The sequence below is a fragment of the Sus scrofa genome, chromosome 1 (genome assembly GCF_054392235.1).
Source record: "Sus scrofa isolate SSC_HxYL_T2T_F1_AM1 chromosome 1, Sscrofa_HxYL_maternal_Yorkshire_Landrace_v2.0, whole genome shotgun sequence".
Classification (NCBI taxonomy): Eukaryota; Metazoa; Chordata; class Mammalia; order Artiodactyla; family Suidae; genus Sus; species Sus scrofa.
This window is the reverse complement of record NC_139383.1, coordinates 68,597,212-68,619,243: the sequence shown is the minus strand read 5'-3', so window position 1 is coordinate 68,619,243 and position 22,032 is coordinate 68,597,212. Positions and strand designations below refer to the sequence as shown.

Sequence of the window (22,032 nt, the reverse complement as noted above, 5' to 3'; positions counted from 1 at the left end):
AGAAGTAAGGGAATATTAACAACCATTGAACTTGAAATTCAAAAACCAGAGAGGTAACATGAGGAATAGTAAAGAGAGGGCATGAGTAGACCAGAGTTTTAGTCCTAGATCTTCAGGTAAAATTAGATAACTTCCAAATTGAATATCATCATTTGATTCAAAACTAAAAAAAAAAAAAAAAAAAAAAATTAAGCATTTAAAAAATTGTTTAGAGCTTCCTAAAAAGAACTCATTCCATGATATAACTGTATGCTACACCTATACAGTGTGTTGGGCATAGGTTGTGTTGTTGAAGGGGAGTAAAAGCATTTGCGAACAAGATGCTTAATCTCAATTCTACAGGGAAAAAAAGGAGATAATCCCCAATACTATTTTGATTGCTCAGAAAAGTTTAAGATTATGGTTTAAAGACGCTGAAGGAAAACCGAATGCAAAATTCAGAGAGGAAAGAAACAAGAGACCTAAGACATCCAAGCAAGAGTAGCCTGTCCTCTAAGGAAAATGTCTAGATGTTTGGGGACACATTCTAAATGGCATCACAGTGCTCCAGCATACATGGGATTTCTGCATAAGAAGCCTTGCTCTAGGTGAACAATTCTCAATCAAGATGCTATTTTGGTGAGAAGCTATAGTTATCAGACTTTTCCATACTGGGCCACCAGAGATTTCACTTTACAGCATAGGTTGCTCAAGTTGGTGACACAGATTGGTTGCAACGTCACTACTCTGCATTCTAGCTCTGTGACCATGAGTAGGTTACTCAGGCAATGTGAATACTGGCTTTCTCACCTGCAAAATAGCAATGATAACAGTTTCTACCTCAAAAGGTTATTATAAGAATTAAATTAGTAAACCTAGGAGTCGTGCTCTGAACAATGTATGGCACATAGCAGGTATGCTGAAAAATGTGTGCAATTTTTTTTTGTAATGAACCATATTCATATAATTGTATTTGATGAAGATAAGAAATAGAAAAAAGCACAAGCCCCAGTCATCATGGACTTCCTTCAATTTTGCAAACTGGTCAAGATATTTCCTGATTTAGGGCTCCTGTACATGCTGTTCTCTCTGCTGAAAATACTCCTTCCTCCTTTCTTTACCTTGATAATTTTTTCTCAAACTTCAGCTCTCTATTCTTCTGCAGTGAGACTTAACCTGACTCATCCTTCCTCCCCTGACTCCTAGTGTAACTCTGGATCATTCTGTAAAAGCCATCATACCATTTATCTTTCTCTTATAATTACAAGGTGTGGGTGTGTGTGGGGGTGTGTGTGTGTGTGTGTGAGATTCTCAGTATGATTCCTACAATTTTCTAAGCTCCATAAGGGCAGATGTCACATCTATTTTGTCCATCAAATATAGTGGTTAGCATGAAGTCTGGTATATCATTATGATTAAATACATACTTGTTAAATTTTTTTAAAAAGTATGATAAGATATAAGATGAATAAAATTCAAGATAAATGGAGCTGATTATGATAAGCACACTGATAACACCAAATTCTAGAATACTTAGCTGATTTTTGAGATACATAATAAAAATGTTGAACAAGACGCCCAAGTCAACTTCTTTTTGTGGAGATATCATTATTTACCACATAGCCAGAATCTCCTCTGAGATTTTCTCAGAGAAAAAAGGACAAAATAACTATAACATAAATTGAATAATCATAACCTCCTTATAAAATATAAATTATCAATAAATTACCTCAAACTGGCTTATATAAATGAGGTAAGTAATCTCTTCAAATCTTTTCCTGATTGTGGATACTCTGTGATCATAGTATTCAGAATTTTTTTCAGTTAAGTGATATAAAAAGAAATAAGGTATCTTTTCTTTAATAGAAAAATCAGAATCTTTTAGAAACAAACTTAGTGACATAGCCTAAAACATAAATGACCTATTTTTAAAAATGCAAGCTTGGAGTATGTTTCAGAGTTGATTTTACATCTTAGTTATATGGCGTAATGAACTGAGGAATAGTCCTTAAACATCATTTTGGATCAGAATTACTGGTGGAACTTTAAAAAAAATGAATATGCCCAAGGTTCAAAGCCCATAAATGCTGTTTTAAAAGGTATGGGCTATGTTTTGGGTAGCAATAGTCTTTAAAAAGCTTTATGCCTGGCTCTGATATGAAGCTAAGATTAAATAACACTTGTTTATGAATAGATATAAAATTGTTTACTATTAGAAAAAATATTTGGATACTGCTTATAAAACAAACCTGAGTAATTAAGCAAAACTGAGAAATTGTATAGATAGTCTTACTCATCTGCTTTGTTTGGACAAGAAGTTTGCAATAACCTGCACACTTGAAAAATATACAATATATAAAATATATAGTGCTTTGAAAGTTGTTTATTCCCTCTAATTTTCCACTTAAATACCATTTAATTTAATTTGACAAATATTTATTGAATACTTGCTATGCCCAAGACACTTCTCTCTGACATTGAGAGATCAAAAAAGTATAAAATTTGATCATTGGCCTTGTACAAATCCATGCTAAATAGAGACACAGATATACAAAAAAATTCTAAAATAAAAACACCAGTGCATGGTAAATGCCATGATGGAGAATAATGCTACATAAAATGTATACACCCCTAAACATACACAACTTAATGGAAAGATTAGTTTCAGAGAATGGGTGTCATCTGAGATGGGTCTGGAAGGATGAAAACTTTTTCACAAGAGCATTTAAAGAAATGAACAAAGATTTGGAGCCAGAAAACAAGTAATACATTTGAGTTTGGCTGGACATAGAAGGACATAGAAAGGACCATGGGACTGGTGGCTGAAGACTACAGATGTACCTTAGCCCAGCACTTTTTATTCTGTGAGCATTGCAAGGCACATATGGCATGAAAACAAGAGACTGAGTCAGATTCTAATTCTCCAAGGAATGATCAGTGATGTTAGGAGAAATATTACACATGTGAAATAATTCAAGAATATGATAATATTAGTTCTAAATAATATAAAGTACTGACAAGTTCCATAGTATCTCAGAAATGGAGAGAAACATATTCCAAACAAAGGGAACAGGGCTGATACAATCACAATAATAGGCTAACTGGTCTCCCCAGTTTAGTTACTATATATTGACCTTTTAAATGGTCAATATGGATTTACTAAAGATTTGTAAGCAGAGGACCAGGAAACTGACAAAATTAGATCTTCACAGTGGAGGGTGAAGTACATTGCAAAGGGGAAGTCTGTCAGCAGCAGGGATGGTTACACAGTTACTGCAGCTGTCTTAGCAGCAGGTTACGAGGTCCAAGACATATTGGCAGAAAAAAGATATGCTAGTGTCCTGCGAGAACACACCATTTGAGGACCAGGGTTGGTGGATTGGTGGGTATGAGAGTTATCTTTGAAAAGAATTAACCCCCTAAGTAAGGACACCTGGGGAAGTCTGGATATGATGGAGTAAGTATTCAATGAGGTTTTTAGCAAGCGAGCAATTTTAAAAACCTCATGAACTTCCAACACTGTCATTTCATGACTACCATCTTTGATTCATTATCAAGAGTCTTTAATCCAAGCTATTTTGTTTGGACATGCCTAGAGATGTGACATCCTTTGTTATTACCAAAAGGACAAGATTGTGAATTCCACCTGGCTTGATTTGCGAGTAAGTCAAATTGAGAAATTATACAAATGCTAAAATATGTAGTAGTTTGTTCTGGATATTAATTTCACATTCTCATTCATTACCTGGAGACACATAGTAACTAGCATTGATAAGCTTATTCTGCAGGTGAAAGTTACTGGCTAAATGATATAAATCTCCTTGCTTATCCTAAAATTAAAATTCCATTTGCAAATGGGATAGTAGGCATATGTGAACATTACTGTGTGATCTAATTAAAATATATAATTGCAAGAAGGGCAAAAATATCTAGCTTATCAGTATTTATTTAATTCTGTTGCTGGTGAAAATACTTCTGGCTTAAAAAAGCACTAGTCATCTGATTTCATCAGGGGATTAGTAAAATAAAAGTGATTCACCATGATGAAAACAATTAAATCAAAAGCAAGGTTAAAATATAATTATAATAGAAAAACTCCTGAAAAATAAATATATTTGCAGGAATGAAAGCAGAAGCAAAGTTCACATGTGATTCTTGACCTAACTCTATTTATACAGCTGCCTGTGTGTGTATTTTTCAAATCCTAACATTGACAATTTTTCAACAGCAACTAATTTTGTAGAAATGTAAAGATTTCCAGTAATATATGAAGCTGTATTATTAATCAGCATAAGCAGCCCAGACATTGATATAATTTGCATCATTAAAGGCTAACAAAATAAAACTAAATTAATATTGACTTATTTGTTATACAGTAATTGCTAAATAACTTTAAAACATATTACATTCCATTCATTACTATTCCAATTATTATGTCCTTTTCTATTTACTTCTATGTTTATCTACATTTACCTAAAAAGAATGGAAAAACAAATACTTACCAAAATGGTGGTAACAATCAAAGAACGATTGGATAAGGAATCTGTGATGTTGGCTGGCTTTCCCTTTTGACTTTCTGTCATATTCAGGCCACTGGCTGGATCCCAAGTTCCAATCTATAAAACAGCATATGTACTTTGTAAACTGTCCATCAGGTACCCGGGAGAGAGCACTGCGGAGAAAGTTAAGACTGCTAACCCTTATTATTCACCCCTGCGGCATTATCTACTGTTGTTGAAGTAAAGGCTGCTTATTTTAAGCATGATTCACTGCTTCGTGAAGTGTGTCCAGTGAAGTGTGACATTAAAGAACAAAGTGATCCATTGCACTTCTGCAGTCAGTGTGAGAGCTTATTTTTCCATTCAAACTTTCATTCACCAAGATAAACCACAGTTGATGATACCTTGATAGCTGGCTAGAAACATTAATAGCACATATCTTTTACAGTAATGGATCTATCTTATCCTCTCTTTACAATGATAACGTGCCATATCATATGGACAAAGCAAAGGACAAAGCAAAACTCGAGGATCTCATGATAAATTAATAGGTAAAGACAGGCTTAAAAGAGGCATTGATTAGTATTTGCAAAACTCCCCAGTAGGGCAAAATCATACAGAAGGTTACCTTTGGAGCTTCTAAAAACATACCTTTACAGCTTTTAAAATACTCCAAGGAAAGGAGATTACAGCACAATCTCATCTGGATCACTCATTCTGATACATACGCTTGTATACTATTTAATATGTATTTTAATTTAATTAATATCCTCTGACAGACTAAGGCATACACTCTCTGTGTTCATACATTATACACTCAGTGAACACAGTCCATAGGATGACACAGAACACCTCTGGAGATACACGCAAGCATAAGAAGCCACTGAACACATGGATTGGGTGGTTTACATACATTCACATGCACCACTGCATGTCATAAAACAATAGTGACCACTAGATGAAAGCAAAAGCAAATGGAGACAGAGTCAGTATTTCTTAGTGTTACTTTTCCTTACCCTCTGAAACCTGGGAGTCATCAGCAGTGAAATCTGTCTTCCATACCCCTAGCCCAACTTGTTTTACACAAATGAATCTATAAGCTATAAATGTATTTTTTATTATTTTTATTATTTTTATTTATTTGTCTTTTCTAGGGCCACACCCATGGTACATGGAGGTTCCCAGGCTAGGGGTCTAATCAGAGCTGTAGCTGTCGGCTTAAGCCAGAGCCACAGCAACGCGGGATCTGAGCCACGTCTGTGACCCACACCACAGCTCACGGCAAGCCGGTTCCTTAACCCGCTGATTGAGGCCAGGGATTGAACCCACAACCTCATGGTTCCTAGTCAGATTTGTTAACCAGTGAGCCACGAAGGGAACTCCAAATGTATTTTTTAAAAATAAAGTTTTGTACATACACATCTCCCCTGACTTAATGAGCCCATCATAAGTTGAAAATACTAGTAAATCAAAAATGCATTTAATACACCAACCTACCGAAAATCAGTTTATCCTCATCTACCTTAAACGTGCTAAGAGTGCTTACATGAGCCTAGAGTTGGTAAAATCATCTAATGCAAAGCCTATTTTATAATAAAGTGCTGAATATCTTATGTAACTTATAGACTACAGTACTGAAGGTGAAAAACATACTGGCTGTATGTACAACGGGATGGCTATAAGTGTATCGATCGTCCACTCCACCCTGTTGATCAAGTGGCTAACTGGGACCTGCGGCTCACTGAGCTGCCAGCATCACAAGAAATCATCAAACCATATATCACTCACTCAGGAAAAGATCAATATTCAAACTTTGAAGTATGGTTTCTACTGAATATCTATTGCTTTTGAACCGTCATCATCATATAGTGGAAAAATCCTACACTGGAACTGCCTGTAAGTTAAACTATTTTTAAAGTGACATTGATTTAGCAATAATATTTACCTAGTTTACCTAAATATGCTAATAAGGATCTCATCAGCACAAATCCAAATTAAATGTTACAATCCTTTTATTTTCTTTATATTTTGTCTTATGTACTCTTTTTGATCTTTTTTCATTTGCATAGCTTTCTTAGTAACTTTTTAAGATATCTATAATCCTTTAATTGGAAAAGCACAAAAGTGGAAATGCTAATAATTTCTGTTCTTCGTAAGAATAGATAGATAATTCTAATAGTTGTGTAAATGTAAACCCCACTGTGTTTTTTTAAGAACTCATTTAACTATACTAGGTGTTCAATATAAGTGTTTTTAGTGATGTCTTTAAGAAAAACCCCTTGCCATATTTTTTTCTATTTAGTTAATTTTCCTCTTACTTTGAAAAATTCTTGTGTTCTTGAAGTTTGTGTCAATAAAGAAAATGGTCAAATAATACAGTAAGAGAAAAAAAGGAAAAAAAAATTCTTGATTCAGCATTCTTTCCAAAACAAATTTTTTAGGGTCTATTAAATCACTTTAGACTGTAACTACCTTGGCATTGTAGTCAGAGACTAATTATAGTTTAGGTCAATAATGAAAGGTCTTCAGGGGCCAGACAGGTAACATGAATCTGTGAAGTAAAACAGCATAAGCAAGTGGGAAGGATTACCAGGGTAGGTTGTGCACTTTTTAAACTTCACAAAATCTCAAGGCAGAATAGCGCGTCAGGACCACAATGACAATGCTGCTCTGTTCACAGAGCTGTGTGCCTTGGGCTGCACGTTCCCAGAGCAGGTGCCCTTATCAAGTTCCCAGCAAGGCATCACCAGAGTTAGTCTAGGCCTGGCTGGGGACCTGGGAGGAGGGCAGAGGGGATGTCAAACCCAGAATGCCTGCAGACCTGCTTCAAGTGCTTCAAATTAAACATCATTAAAAACAAAAACAAAAAAACAAAAAACATTCTGTTGGCTATATAAGACATCTGCAGACTGTATTCTGCAGTGACTGCCACTTTTCTGACCCTGATCTATAATTAATACCTATTACACATTTGTCCCTTAGATATTATTGTTTTTTGCCACTATTGGCTAAATAGACTTTTCAGACATATAATTCTACCAACCAAAGCATTGGCAAACATTTGCCCACTATCATCTGCCTAATGACACCCTCAGACTTAACCAGTAAGTTTTTCAACTTTCTCACCAAGTCACTATAATACAAAATATTGTCCCTAACACTAACCATTACCCTCTATGATTATTTTTATAAAAAATAATTCAGCTAAATGTTCACTCATCCAAATATACTTACCCAGTTTCATTTTCTGTCACTTGCTTCTCTAGTACTTTTTGGATGAAGGGGTTCTGGTTCATGAATCTATAATTACCCATACTTATAAATATTAAGTAGCCCTTTTTATAAATCTCGGGCTTCTGAGCAGAATATTATGAAGTTTCAGAAATTTCAATGGCACAAAATTTTAAATCAAATACACTTTTTGTATGATTCTCAGATTTTAAATCTCTTAAGACTGTATAATTTAAAATTTTCCAGGATTGAAAAAATTGTCACCACTGGGGTTTTTTGTTTTTGCTTTATTTTAATCACAAGAGCCATAGACAGGACAATTTTATTTCTTGTGATCTATTTTCAGAAACATGATTTTTTCATCATATGATTTAAGTAAGTCTTTTAACTTTTTTTTTCCAGTTCCAAAATTTGATAAAGATATCTAAAAACTCTGGACCTCAGAGAGGTGTTTTAAGTAACTTAAGTCTATATCTTGGTTTACTTGGATACTTCAAGTTTATAATGGTGAAAATATTAATAGCAACCCTCTTGAACAATTAAAAATGTCACAGTTTGGATAATAAATCATAAGGCCATTTTAATTATAAGCTTCAAGTTAGAAAAGCAATATAAAAGTACTTTAAAAATCAGAAGGAATTACAGAAAATTATGGTATTATTTGCTTTTCTTATTTTATTTTATGAATGTTCTTAAGATAAATTTGCTCTTCTTCATAAAGCAAATGCACATTTATTGTTGTCAAATTATAGAACATAAAGAATATGAGAGAGGACACCAGTTTAAACTTTGAACTTATGCACATACCTTGCTAATCATAGCTAAAGCTTTAGTGTCTTTTTCTAGTGTCCTTTTATCTTTACATGTATGTTCATTTCATAATTTCCATCATAGCCTTGGAGTTAATGGCCCAGACTCTGAAGGGGGTGTCAGACTACCTGGATCCCATTACACCTCCACCATGTACCATCAGGGTCTGGGGGACGTTGCTTCTCTCTGCCTCAATTTCCTCATCTATAAATAGGGAAATAACATTATCCACCTCACAGAGCTACTGTGAGGGTTAAATAAAAAAGAAGTTGATGTAATATGTTTATAACTGTGCTATAATTATTACATAAATTATTAAACATATCCTATTTCTATAGTATTATAAGTATTTTCTTCTAGCATTAAAAACTCAAGTTCACAGTTTTAATGATTATATAAAATGAACATCATATAAACATACCACAATTTATCATTGTTAAAAATAAGCCTTTAGTAAAAACAATTATTTACAAATAGCTCCTCGTGTATTTTATTATTTTAGGGATATTCTTAGAATTGGAATTACTGAGCCCAGATTACATGAGTTATTAAGATTGTGAGTACATGTTGCCATATAGCTTTTCAAAACTATTGCTGTGTTTGTTATTATCCCCCAACAGTTCATGGTATATAATACAATTGTTTTTCTAACAATTCATCATTTACTTTGAATAATGGTTTGACTTACATAATTGAATGCTATGTAATAGTTTGCAACTGTTACCTTTATTTCTAGATAGTATGTTTTATTATATAAAAATGACTTTTTTTTTTCTTGTCTTTTTAGGACCTCACTTGTGGCACATGGAAGTTCCCAGGCTAGGGGTCAAACTGGATCCCTACAGCTACCTGCCTACACTATAGCCACAGCCACACCAGATCCAAGCTGTTTCTGCAATCTTCACCACAGTGCCAGATCCTAAGCCCACTGAGCAAGACCAGGGATTGAACCCATGTCCTCATGGATACTATTCGAGTTCATTACCACTGAGCCACCACGGGAACGCCTAGAAATAATTTTTTTATTCCAAGTATTCTTTTTGCCTAAACTTCCAGTATTAATCATGTCAACTTTGCTTCCATTATTTACATATTTGCATCGGCTGATAATTATTTTTACACTTTCAACATACTTCTCATGAGTTTCTTTATAATCAGCTCCTCATGAATCTTTTAAACATCCCATCTTTTTTCTCCTTGAATTTTATTTTTAGCCTTGCTCCTTTCATATTATCTGGTTTTCACTCTTTCTTTTCTACCCCTGGATTTTTGATAGACAGTTTTCCTCATGGCAATTTGCAAAAAAAACCACAAAGTTTTAAGTCTACTAAATGGTTATTGTCCAATTTTGTTTAAACTTCTATAAGCACATTATAAAACCAGCACTGAATCACAAAGTTAAAACAACATCTATTCTATGAAAAGTCACTGCTTTGGTTCATTCTGCTGCTAATAGTTTGACCCATAGTTTTAGTTAATTTAATTTGGGGTTGTGGACACTGCCTCTCTCTCTCTCTCTCTTTTTTTTTTTTTTCTTTTGTATATTATAGGTCACCTCTCTTCCAAGGAAAACAAATGTAATTTTTAATATAATCTTTAAAACAGCTATTCAAAAACCTTCTCTCTGTATGATTTAATTGCTTTTGATGTTTACTAGGATTTCTAGCCAGTTTCCTCTTTGTTGAGGGTTTGTTTTTCATTATCATTGTTATATAATTTATTTGTAAAGGAAAACTATGTGACATGCTTCTATCTCTTTGCAGCTTTGAAAATACTTTTGTTACATTCCTCTACAAAGAAAACTTGACTAAATAAAGATGTATTGTGCCAGAGCCACCTTCCTTCTAGAGCTCTGTAAGTCTTAGTCATGTTTTCTAATATTTAGTGTTACTAAAAAGAATGAGGGAAGCCTAATACGTTTCTTTGTTGGTAATTTTTTTTTTTATTTAAATCTTCTAGTATCCCCTGTTTGGAAATTTTAAATCTCAGGAGAGAAAGAGAGAGAAACAGACTATAATTCTTTTCTCATTATATTTGCTAGCAATATAAGGCATTTCTTCATTTTCTGAAGGTGGATTTTATTACATTTATAATTTTTCTAAACTATTCATGTAGTCACGTTTTCTACACGTTATACTCTTTATGTGGAATGTTTTTCCCCCTTTCACTACCTTACCTGTATATCTTGATCAATGATAGAAACATTGGGAAAAGTAGTCCCCTCTTCTGTGCAGCAATGGACAGAACAACTTATGTATTCCAACAACACACAAGAATCACATTACATTTTAATTATAATTCTTAGCTCTCTCCACTTAAAACTTAAATGCCCTGAGAGTAGAGATTGGTTTACTCATCCTTTCATCCCAATGCCTTTGAAAATAGGACACACTAGGGGCTTTCTATGTGAGGACTCTGAATATTTTGGCTGAATAAAGGAATAAATGCTATCTTCTTTGTCTCAGAAATTCCAGTTATGTTTTACATTGAATTAAAATTATATTCCACTTTTATTTATATTATTCTCTTGTGTAAACTCTAAGTGCCTTGCAGGAAAGATGTCACTATTTTGAAATCTAGATAATAAATATCCAATGAATATATTGAATAAATGACCGAATGGAAAAAGTGAGTGAATTACCACATAATGAAGACTTTCAGGTTTTTTAAGGTTATTAACTTTCCAAACCTATTCATTTATTCATTCAGCTGAATGTATACAATGTGTCCATTCTTTTACTTTACAGATTTTGTTTTTCATGTTCTGTTCAGGCTGTACTTCAGTATCATATTTAACTTTGGGAGTAATATGTCACATATCTTTGCTACTTATTTGCATTTTTGCTAAGCTATATGAATTAATATGTATTAATATAAATACTTCTAAGAATTAATATAAATATTTTATGCTTTATTTTTTATATTTCTCAGAAAATTAAAATTTTTCAATATAATTTTCTTTGGTAAACTATGTTTTTTCTTTGGTTTCTTTATTAAATTTTTTCATCTTAAAAAACATGTTTTAATGGTTTTGAAATTATTTAAGTATCTCACTTATTACTTCATACGTTATTTAGATATCTTTGGCTTTGACAGATATTTCAGCATAAAATTCCTTCGTTTTGCACCTCATATTACTCCTTTATGTCCAGAGAGTGTTTTCTTCCCTCTCCTGAGCTATATAATTGGCTCATTTGTAATTACATTTTTACAATTTCTTCTAAACTTGTAAGTTAGTACTGCTTCTTGTAGACAGAATCAGTGGGATATATTATTATTCCCTGTGTAATTTGTAATAATAATTCATTGAAAAGTCTACCAAAAACTTTCAGGTAGGAGCACAATAAACATTACCAAATAGGTATAAAATATTAGTTATATATAAAGTTAAGATCATTTAAAGTTAAATCATTTTTCCACTAAAAAACAGTTTGCACAAAGAATCTATCAAAATTCTATTTACACTGTCTTACTGACATTTACTAACAATATAACCACATAAGTTGGGGAATGAAAAAAAGCAATACAGTTTTCATTATAGAACAATGTAAAAAGGAAAGAGAAATCTCTGATTATACATTGCTTTGACTTAATATTAGACACATACATCTGTCTTGAGCACAGAGTATAAGTGGTATTTGCCAAAGAAGGCCAGTGAGATGATCATGAGAAACCACTCTATACATTATAAAACAGTCTTAGCACAGTGTGGACTCTTCATTATAAAATAAGGTTGCTTTATTCTTCCTGACATGTAAAAGAATGAAACTAGAACATTCTTTTAACACCATATGTAAAATAAACTCACAATGGATTAAAGACCTAAATATAAGACCAGAAATTACAAAATTCCAAAAGGAAAGCATAGGCAGAACATATATCATAGCAATTTTTTTGGATCCATCTCCTATAGCAAAAGGAAATAAATCAAAAATAAACAAATGTAACCTAATTAAACTTAAAAGCTTTTGCATGGTAAAGGAAAAAAAAAATTAACAAAAGACACCTTACTGGATGGAAGAAAATATTTGCAAATGATATGATCAATGAGGAGTTAATATCCAATATATAGAGAGTCCATATAGCTCAACATCAAAAACAAACAAACAAACAAAAACAAAAACCCAAATGATCCAATTAATAAAATGGACGAAAGAACTGAATGGACATTTTCCCAAAGAGGAAATGCAGATGGCCAACAGGCACATGAAAAGATGTGTGACATCATTAATCATCAGGGAAATGCAAAACAAAACATAATAAGATATCACCTCACACCTATCAGAATGGCTATTATCAAAAGGAACACAGATAAAAATGTTGGCAAGGATGTGAAGAAAGGGAATTCTTGTTCACTACTGATGCAGCCACTGTAGAAAACAGTATGGAGTTTTATCAAAAAGCTAAATAGAGAACTCCCTTATGACCCAGTAATTCCACTCCTAGATATATATCAAAGAAAGAAAAAAGAAAGAAAGAGAGAAAAGAAAAAAGAAAGTAAACACTAATTCAAAAAGATACATGCATCCAATGTTCACAGAAGCACTATTTACAATTGCCAAGATGAGGAGGCCAGCTGTGCCCATCAACAGATTAATGCATAAAAAAGAGGTGATGCATACACACAATGAAATACTACTCAGCCATAAAAAATGAAAGGTTTGCCATTTGCAGCAACATGGATGGACTTGAAGGATATTTTGTTAGGTAAAGTAAGTCAAAGAAAGACAAATACTGTATTATATCACATACATGGATCTAAAAAATACAACAAACCAGTGACTATGACAAAAAAGAAAGAGACTCACAGATATAGAGAACAAACTACCAGTGGTTACCAGTGGGGAAGAGAGAAGGGGGCAAGGGAAAATCTAATATAGGGGATTAGAATGTATAAACTATAATGTATAAAATAAATTACAGTGATATATTATACAACATAGGGAATGTGGCCAATATTTTATAATAATTACAAATAGAGTATAACTTATAAAAATTGTGAATCACTATACCATATACCCATAACTTATATAATATTGTACATCAACTACTCTTCAATAAAAATTCTTCTCAATGATTGGTTGCTTACAACCATATGACCCATATAGTTTGCCTTGCATTATATATACTATTTCTTTGAGAAGAAAGGGCAACCCTAACAGTACTATTTGAAAGTATTGAGAAGTAAAAAGCATAAGGAAGATATTGACATTAAATGCTAAATTGCATTTGCAAGATAGTCTCTCCAATTGACTGAATATACATTCGTAGACTACACGTCTCTGTTATCTAGTAAACCCATTCTTTCTGCATAATTTGCAAATCAGATTTCTCAAGCCTATGTGGCACATAAAGAGTTGGGACAGTTTTTCAGCATAGTAACTTTCTTACTAAGTGTTACAAGTAAATTAGAAACTTTTTTCTCTCACTTACTTTGCCCCTTATAATGTTAAATTTTTATTTACTTATTTATTTATTTATTTATTGTTTTTTTAAGGCCACACTAGCAGCATATGGAGGTTCCCAGGCTAGGGATCGAATCTGAGCTGTAGCTGCTGGCCTGCACCACAGCCACAGCAATGCGGGATCCAGGCCATGTCTGCTACCTACACCACAGCTCATGGCACCACCAGATCCTTAACACACTAAGCGAGGCCAGGGATCGAACTTGCATCCTCATGGACACTAGTCGGGTTCATCACCAGCCGAGCCAGACAGGAATTCTCCAACGCTAAATTTTTAAATGGTTAAGTAAAGGAGTTCCTGTCATGGCGCAGCGGAAGCGAATCCAGCTAGGAACCATGAGGTTGTAGGTTCGATCCCTGGCCTTGCTCAGTGGGTTAAGGATCCAGCTGTGGTGTAGGTCGCAGATGCAGCTTGGATTGGGCGTTGCTGTGGCTGTGGCATAGGCCAGCAGCTGTAGCTCTGATTAGACTCCTAGCCTGGGAACCTCCACATGCCACAGGTGTGCTCCTAAAAAGACAAAAAAAAATTTTTTTTTGTTTTAAATGGTAAGTAGAGATAGTTACTTACATTACTGCCTAATAATAATACTGTCTGATAATAATTAATAGTATTATACTTGCACTGGTCTAAGAATGATCGGAAGATTACTTCAAAAAGAATTTGTTCCTGATCTCTCAATGATAAACATGAAACATTTCATATGTTGCTGAAACATACCTATGTTGCTGCCTGAGAGGGAGAATTGAGAGTTAAGAATGATTACTTGGGAACCAGGTTTTGTTCATATACAAGTGATCTGGCCTCTGAAGACAGTGCAAAGAACTTCTTGGTTAATCACTTTCCTAAAACTGTCTATCAACCAGTTAATATAGGGCCTAGAATCTCAACATTTGAGAACTACAATGTTAATATGAGAGGAATAAACCAATAAGTATATAATGATCTCACAGAGAGGGATGATTAATCTAAATACAGGTTTTTCGCCGTTAAGATTTTTATTCCTGCTTAGGCAAAGTCAACCCTAAACATGACTAAAAAGTTAAGAGACAGGTTGTAGTTTTGATGTTTATAATAAATTTTGAATCAATGAATTAACCGTTCTCAAATGTAACAATGTGATAACATTCAAATGAGGGCCATTTTTGCCAGGGTAAAAATAGAGTTCAGAGATTACAAGCAAAATAATAATAACAACAAAGGCACTGACACAACCCCCCTCCCAAAAAAGTCAGTGCAGTTGTGAGATAGGGCATGAGATAATTCTTTATAAGAGCTGGATAAATTAAATGGTTAGCATCTCCGAAGAAAGACACTGAGGCTGGGTCTTGCCTGGGATGCATTTTTGCTTTTAAGAAGCAAACCACACATTTCCCACTGGCTTAAAGATTACTGGTCAACATCACCATTAGCAAGGCTTTCCTACAGGGAGGAAAAAGGAATCTCAGTTCCTAGGAAACTTGAGGGTTATCGTTGCCATGGGGACCAGGATGTATGTATCAAATGTCATCAAACAGGGAAAGATGAAAACTGCTATGCATCAGATATCTACAAACCTAACAAAAAATTGTTCTCACCTATCTAGTGTGGATTGTCAGATTTAGATAAACTTTGAAGACTGTAATTTCCATTCAGACATCTTTTCCATAGGGAGCTAATGAGACTGTAGGATCCTACCAGCAAGAGGAAGGTCGAGTAACATTTTCTCTAGACATTACCAATCTTTCTTTAAAAATACATATAGTCTACAAAAACTTCTTCAAAAAATACTTTGAAACATGTTCTGATCCTAGAACATATATGCCTGTCAACTCAAACATGCATGGATTTACTACTAATTTTCACTCTCTCAAAATATTAGCAAAATATTTGAGTTTTCAGCAGGAAGCCCATGGATTGCTCATAATAGCTTCTGTACAAGTGGGTACGAATGCAAGCACTGAATCATCAGAAAGTACAGATATTAAAGGCTGAAATGAAGCTTCACTTGAAAGTAAAATATACCAAATTTAAACTTTTTAAAGTTTATAAATATGAATATTTTAATTTATGTTATTTTTATAAATTCTTAATTTTGTAGTAAATGACAAATACATATTCCATAAGATAGCTTTTTATAGCCCCTCTTCTTTTTTAAGATTTTCCCTAAAGATGCACAAGCTAAAAGCTGATTTTATCATAAAAGCATCTGAAGCAAACACATGGGCTGATTGTTCATAGGCCTAGAAAATTCCAGGTTCCTTAGCACCACTTTTGGCCAGAGAAATGTACCAGTATCATCTTTATGTTTTTTTCTAAATTAATATCAGAGCCAATTTCAATATTAAGCATTTATTTGACCTTCCCATTGAGGAGACAGAACATTCTATTCTCCAAGTTCTATTTCAATATAAATATCACATTAAAGAGAATACCAGCAAAATAACCAGAATAGATATCAAACTTTGATACTACAGGAAGGACAAGAGAGGTATACAACCATGATTTTAGTTTAACATCTCTATTTAGAATAAAATACTCTCTAGTATAATAAAAATCCATTTGAAAAACCAATAACTTATAATACTAAGAGACTGATTTTGTTTTCTTGGAAAGCACCATGATGTAGTTATAACAAAGGACATTCAATAAGAAAATTCAGTCATGTGTAGGATTAAGTGATTTAAGCACTATAGTTTCTTAGGAGGAATCCTTTTAAAAGTCTAAGTGGTTTTTTGTTTTTTGGTTTTTTTTTTTAAAGGCCTCTAGATAACTGCAATGGAAATGTAGCATTATTATGTAGTACCATCAACTCAGTTCAAACCTATTTTGTATAAAACCTTTCCAACTGTTTTCGGTTTAAACAGTGTCTTTTTGAACTAATATTCTAAAAACCTTCTGAATATTTGTTATTATCTTTTGCCATTAGTCATGTTTTTGTTCCATCTAAAGCTAACTTTCCTAAAGCACAGCCAAACCTCAGAAGACTAGGTAAGTAAAGTTAAACCATTTCCAATGGTAAATCATATTCTAATTATATATTCTAAAAATAAAAAAAATTAAAAAATAATTTTCTTGTTAGTTATTAAGACATTTTTGTATTTTCTCATGTCAATTATGTCTATGTTTCTTGGCCATTTTTTTTTTCTTTTTAAAGCTGCACCTAGGGAGATGGAAGTTCCTGGGCCAGAGATTGAATCAGAGCTGCAGCTGAGGCCTATGCCACAGCCATGGCAACACCAGATCTGAGCCTCATCTGTGACCTACGCCAGAGCTTACTGCAATGCTGTATCCTTAACCTATTGAGTGAGACCAGGGATCAAACCCACATCCTCACACAGAAAATGTCAGGTCCTTAACCTGCTGACCTACAAGGGAAACTTCTTGGCCTTTTGCCTTTATGCTGTCTCTCCCTCTTCTTCCAAGTGACTTCACTAATTCCATTGACAGACTGAATACACAAATAGGTGACAGTCAGACCATGCATGACAATAGAATTTGACCTAGAACCTCTGGTGCAAGCATCCTGGAAAGCCAAACCACAACTTGCGAAGCAATCTGCCCCAAATGGTCAAGATCTGTTCAAAAACTCCCATCATTCTTTTTCCCCCCACTCTTCCAACTCAGGAACAACCAGAGAAACTCAAAAAGGCCCCCTGAACCAATCACCTGAGATATCTTACTTCTTGACAGCCCCTTGTCCTCAATAATCTCCAATCAGAGCACAAGTGAGAACTTTCCTTTTTTCCAAATAAAGCTTTTCCACTCTTTTCCTGTCCTTGAACCTCTGCCAGATGTAAGGTGCTCTCTTGATACAGTAAGCTCTGAATAATTACTTGTTTCTTATCTGAGAGTCTCTGTTTATTTTCATATGTAAACTTAGAAGAAGAAAAAAAGGAAAACATAAATCGAATAATAATTTTTAATTTCCTATGTAATATGAGTGTTAGAAAGTATTACATGGCACCATGTAAAACATGTAATATGCTATTGATCCATCCTTATAAGCTCAGACTTCAGTGTTGTTTTCTCCTGTACCATAAAAACCTTTACCACTTGAAGTCTTGACCCACAATCCCAGCCCACTAATTGACTACTGGATTTCTCTCCTCAGTTTGTAAATATGGAACAAAACTGGGAAAAAAAGGGGAGGAGGGGAAGCTGTGCTATTGGAAAATAACTTTGTATCAGACAGTTGCATAAGTATACTGTGTGAAGTATCTCTTATGTTTCTCATAGAGATCCTTCATTCATTCACTCAACATCAACAAATATTTCATGAGGATGTACTTTGTGCCAGACGCTTTGCTAGGCCTTCAATAGGTAAATAGTGAGAAGGAAGAAAAATTTTTCCCCACCTACTAGGATGTGCATTCTGGCTAGGGACACAGCCTTTATTTGAAAAAAAAAAAAAAAAAAAAAAAAAAAAAAAAAAAAGGATGGAAGTTCCCTTGTGGAGTAGTGAGTTCGGATCCAGCACTGTGATTGCAGTGGCTTGGGTTGCTTCTGTGGTGCAGGTTTGATCCCTGGCCCTGGAACTTCCACATGTCATAGGTTGAGCCCCCCGCCACCAAAAAAAAAAAAAAAAAAAAAAAAAAAGTGTGTAAATACACAATTACAGGAAGTTGTAGGAAGAAAAAGTACAGGATTCTATGGGAAACTTAAAAATTTGATTAGACTTAGGGAACACCTGCCTAAGGAAGTAAATTTAAGCTGTGACCCCCAAGATGTGTAAAACATCAGCCAGGCATGGAGTTCCCATTGTGGCTCAGGGGTAACAAACCCCACTAGTGTCTATGAAGATACGGGTTTGATCCGGGGCCTCTCTCAGTAGGTAAAGGATCTGGCATTGCTGTGAGCTATGGTGTAGGTCGTAGACGTGGCTCACATCTGATATTGCTGTAGCTGTGGCGTAGGACAGCAGTTACAGCTCTGATTTGACCCCTAGCCTCGGCACCTCCATAAGACACAGATTTGCCCTAAAAAGACAAAAGAAGAAGAAGTTAGCCAGGCAAAGGAGATAAGGATGAGTATTTCAGATGGGGAAAACTCTACAGCCAAAGTAAGAGAAAGCTTTGACCCTGGGAGGAAATGAAAAACAGCCCATGTAGCTGGAACACAGAAAATATCTGAGAGGAAGAGGTAGAGAATACCGTGATTGGATCTTAATCAAAATACAAAGGAAATTAAGAGATGAGTTTAAATATAGACATGGTATGGATTGTGTAGCTTGAGAGGCTTGTTGGGGCTCCCATGTACATGTCTAGGGGAAGGTTCCCTGGCTAGGACTGTAGTAATGGATGCGGAGAGAAATGGATGGACTCTAAACACATTTTGAAAGTGGAATATACAATATATATGGTTTTTGAACTGACCAGAAGGATTCAAGCTGGGAAAATTACTTACTCTGATTTTCCTTTTCCTATTGCTAGGCATCTCAACACCCGGCTCTTAAAGAAATAAACTGTCCTACTATTGCCTGAGGTTGACAAAGTCACCTATTGTTTTCTTGCCTTAACCATCCTCCTCTGCTCCAGAGAAGGCACTGTGCTGGCCTGAGAGCTTGTTTGGACAGATGTGGCTGGTTGTGTATTTGGTATTGGTGACCCTTCTTAAACCATGGCTAATTGGGCTGGGTTCCAAGCAAAGTTCCCTGTTGAGATAAAGGAGAAAAAATTCATTCTGATCTATGAACACTATCTAAGTGGAAAGCTGTGTCCATAGTAGCATTTTAACCCCAAGCTCAGTTCCCCAAATATGTCCTATTTTCTCTATTGGTCAGAAACATACTTGTTCTTTCCATGTTTATCTGCTCCACAGTTATAAATATCACAAGTATGGATTTTACTCCTCTTTAACGGTTTCAATCCTAAGATTCAAACTTCAGAAAATGACTCAAAATATATCAATTTAATGGCATACAAACAAGAGGTCTTTTTTTTAGCACTTATGACTGCCCAATCCTATAGGAAAAGTTCATGAATCTATTTATTATTGGCAGGTTTTCTTCACTAGAGCATAATCTTCATATGGGCACAAAATAAATGTTCACTGCATATTTGTTAGAGAATTAAATGAATAAACAAAGGGTGCTGATCAAAAATGACCAAGACAAAAACTAGGAAAAGGCAGTAGCATGAGAAAGAACTGAGGATTCCACACCTTGACCCTTATTAATGTGGTATTTCCAGGTTCTTTTTGAGACCATGATATTTTCACTTCAGCCTGTGCAAGAGAGAAGCCCTTTGCACTTTACTTTTTTTGAGATGGGGAATTTGGTACAGAGACGTTAGGTGGGAGGATTGAGTTTAAATACTTGTCCTGATAGATATGAATTTTTATTTAAGCCTCTGAAATCACCATCTATGGAACTTTCCAAAGTGTGAACTTCATCAAAGATAGGGAACTCTGTCTTTTCATCTACAGTTTGGTAACTATATTTTTAGGAAAAGATAAGAGTAAAATCAATAAAATTTATAAGACTTCATGAAGCAAATATTGCTTTGACCTCATGATGCTGTTGAAGATGCTATTTTAGGGGGATTAAGAAACTTATCTGTAAATGGTAAGTAGCAGAACAAAGATTTGAACCCAGTTCTTTCTGAATCTAGTCCTTAATCCATTAACCATTCAATTAAATTTGAAAATGGGTACCTTTTGCTACTTGGCAGCATTTCATTCCTACTGCTTCGAAGTGAAGTCTACTGCAATGGCATTTTCAAAGCATCTCCACTATTCTTAAGACCTGACCAAACTAAATCCCACCTCCCTCTTTTAGCTGATGACTTCATGTACTTCTTTTCTTTTTTTGGTCACAGAAGTTACCGGGCCAGGGATAAAATCCAAGCCACGGCAATGACCTGAACCACAGCAGTGACAACACCGGATCCTTAACCCACTGAAGCCACCTGGGAACTTAATTCTCAAAGATATTTAATTCTCAAATGAAAACATTTGATGTGAACTCTTAGTTCCCTTTCTCTCCAAATTACCTTCACCCACTCTCAATACTTAATCTGTCTTATCAGGAGATTAGTGCCAATTTCTTTCTAAGGTTAATTTCCCCCACTAAATTTTTTTTCTCCAATCTTTGATTTCTACCTTATAATTTCTACCTTATAAAAGTGGCTCCTTCCACTTTTGCCACTTGGCTGCACCATTACTCCTTAAAAATCCACTCTCAGTGTTCTGCTCTTCTTTGAGCTAATAGTGGGGAAGCTTCAGTTAATGAACAGTTCTGCCACTGTTTATTCATCTCTCACTTCTAGTCTCAGAAAAGTTTTAAATTCATGGCTCCATACCAGAATTTTTCCAAACTATATCTTCCAAGCAACCCATAAGCCTCCAGGTTATTCTGCCTTTGAACTCACATTGTATACCAATACACGGCAAATTTCTTGACAAGGTGTTCACTGTATGATTCACACTAGCATTAAAATGCTTCATTTCCCACTTCAGTATGTGAGTATGTGTGAGTGTATATATGATCAACTGAAACATTATGCTATATCTGTCCCTATATTGTTACCTCTTAGTCTCTACCAATCAATAATTCTCCATTATTCTAAGGCAATTCAAGGTACTACATACACTATGATTCTATTTAATTATACCTCACCTGAAATATTCTTTCATTATTCTTTTAAAGCTTGAAACAGGTTTTCCATTTTATTAACTTATAAATGTGTGTTATCTGAGCACTGTCTATAAAAAGCCCCTCGAGCCCCTTAAGGATAAGGACTATGTGTAATTAATTTATCAATACAAATTTTCAAATTTCAGAGAACACAAAATATTGATGAACTGTTCAGGGCAACATGTATAACTCACATTGTTATACCCTGCTTATCAATATGGTAGATCATCATATATACTTGGTAACCATTATATCCAGATTCTTTCTATAATTCACTTTAGAGTCTAGAGGAAGCTTCTCTAATATTTTCTTTGAGTCCAAGATAGGACTGTGTCTGTGGCAATATATAGCAGCACCATTTTTGTGTTGATATATTGAAATACATACAAGCAATGGTTGAAGCTCATCTTAGTGACTTGGGTACTTCCAAGAAAT

General features: G+C 34.5%; 1 protein-coding gene across 18 annotated transcripts in view; it reads right to left on the bottom strand.

Moving 5' to 3' along the window:
- Positions 1-22,032, bottom strand: part of GRIK2 (glutamate ionotropic receptor kainate type subunit 2) — a 629,197-nt gene that overhangs the window by 214,035 nt on the left and 393,130 nt on the right. For all 18 annotated transcript variants that reach the window (XR_014806479.1, XR_014806478.1, XR_014806486.1 and 15 more), the window contains one exon: positions 4,482-4,595. Coding sequence is in view for 11 of the 18 variants with exons in the window: in XM_021073366.2 (XP_020929025.1) it covers positions 4,482-4,595 (114 nt within the window). In the remaining 7 variants the exon portion in view is untranslated. The remainder of the gene's footprint in view (positions 1-4,481; positions 4,596-22,032) is intronic.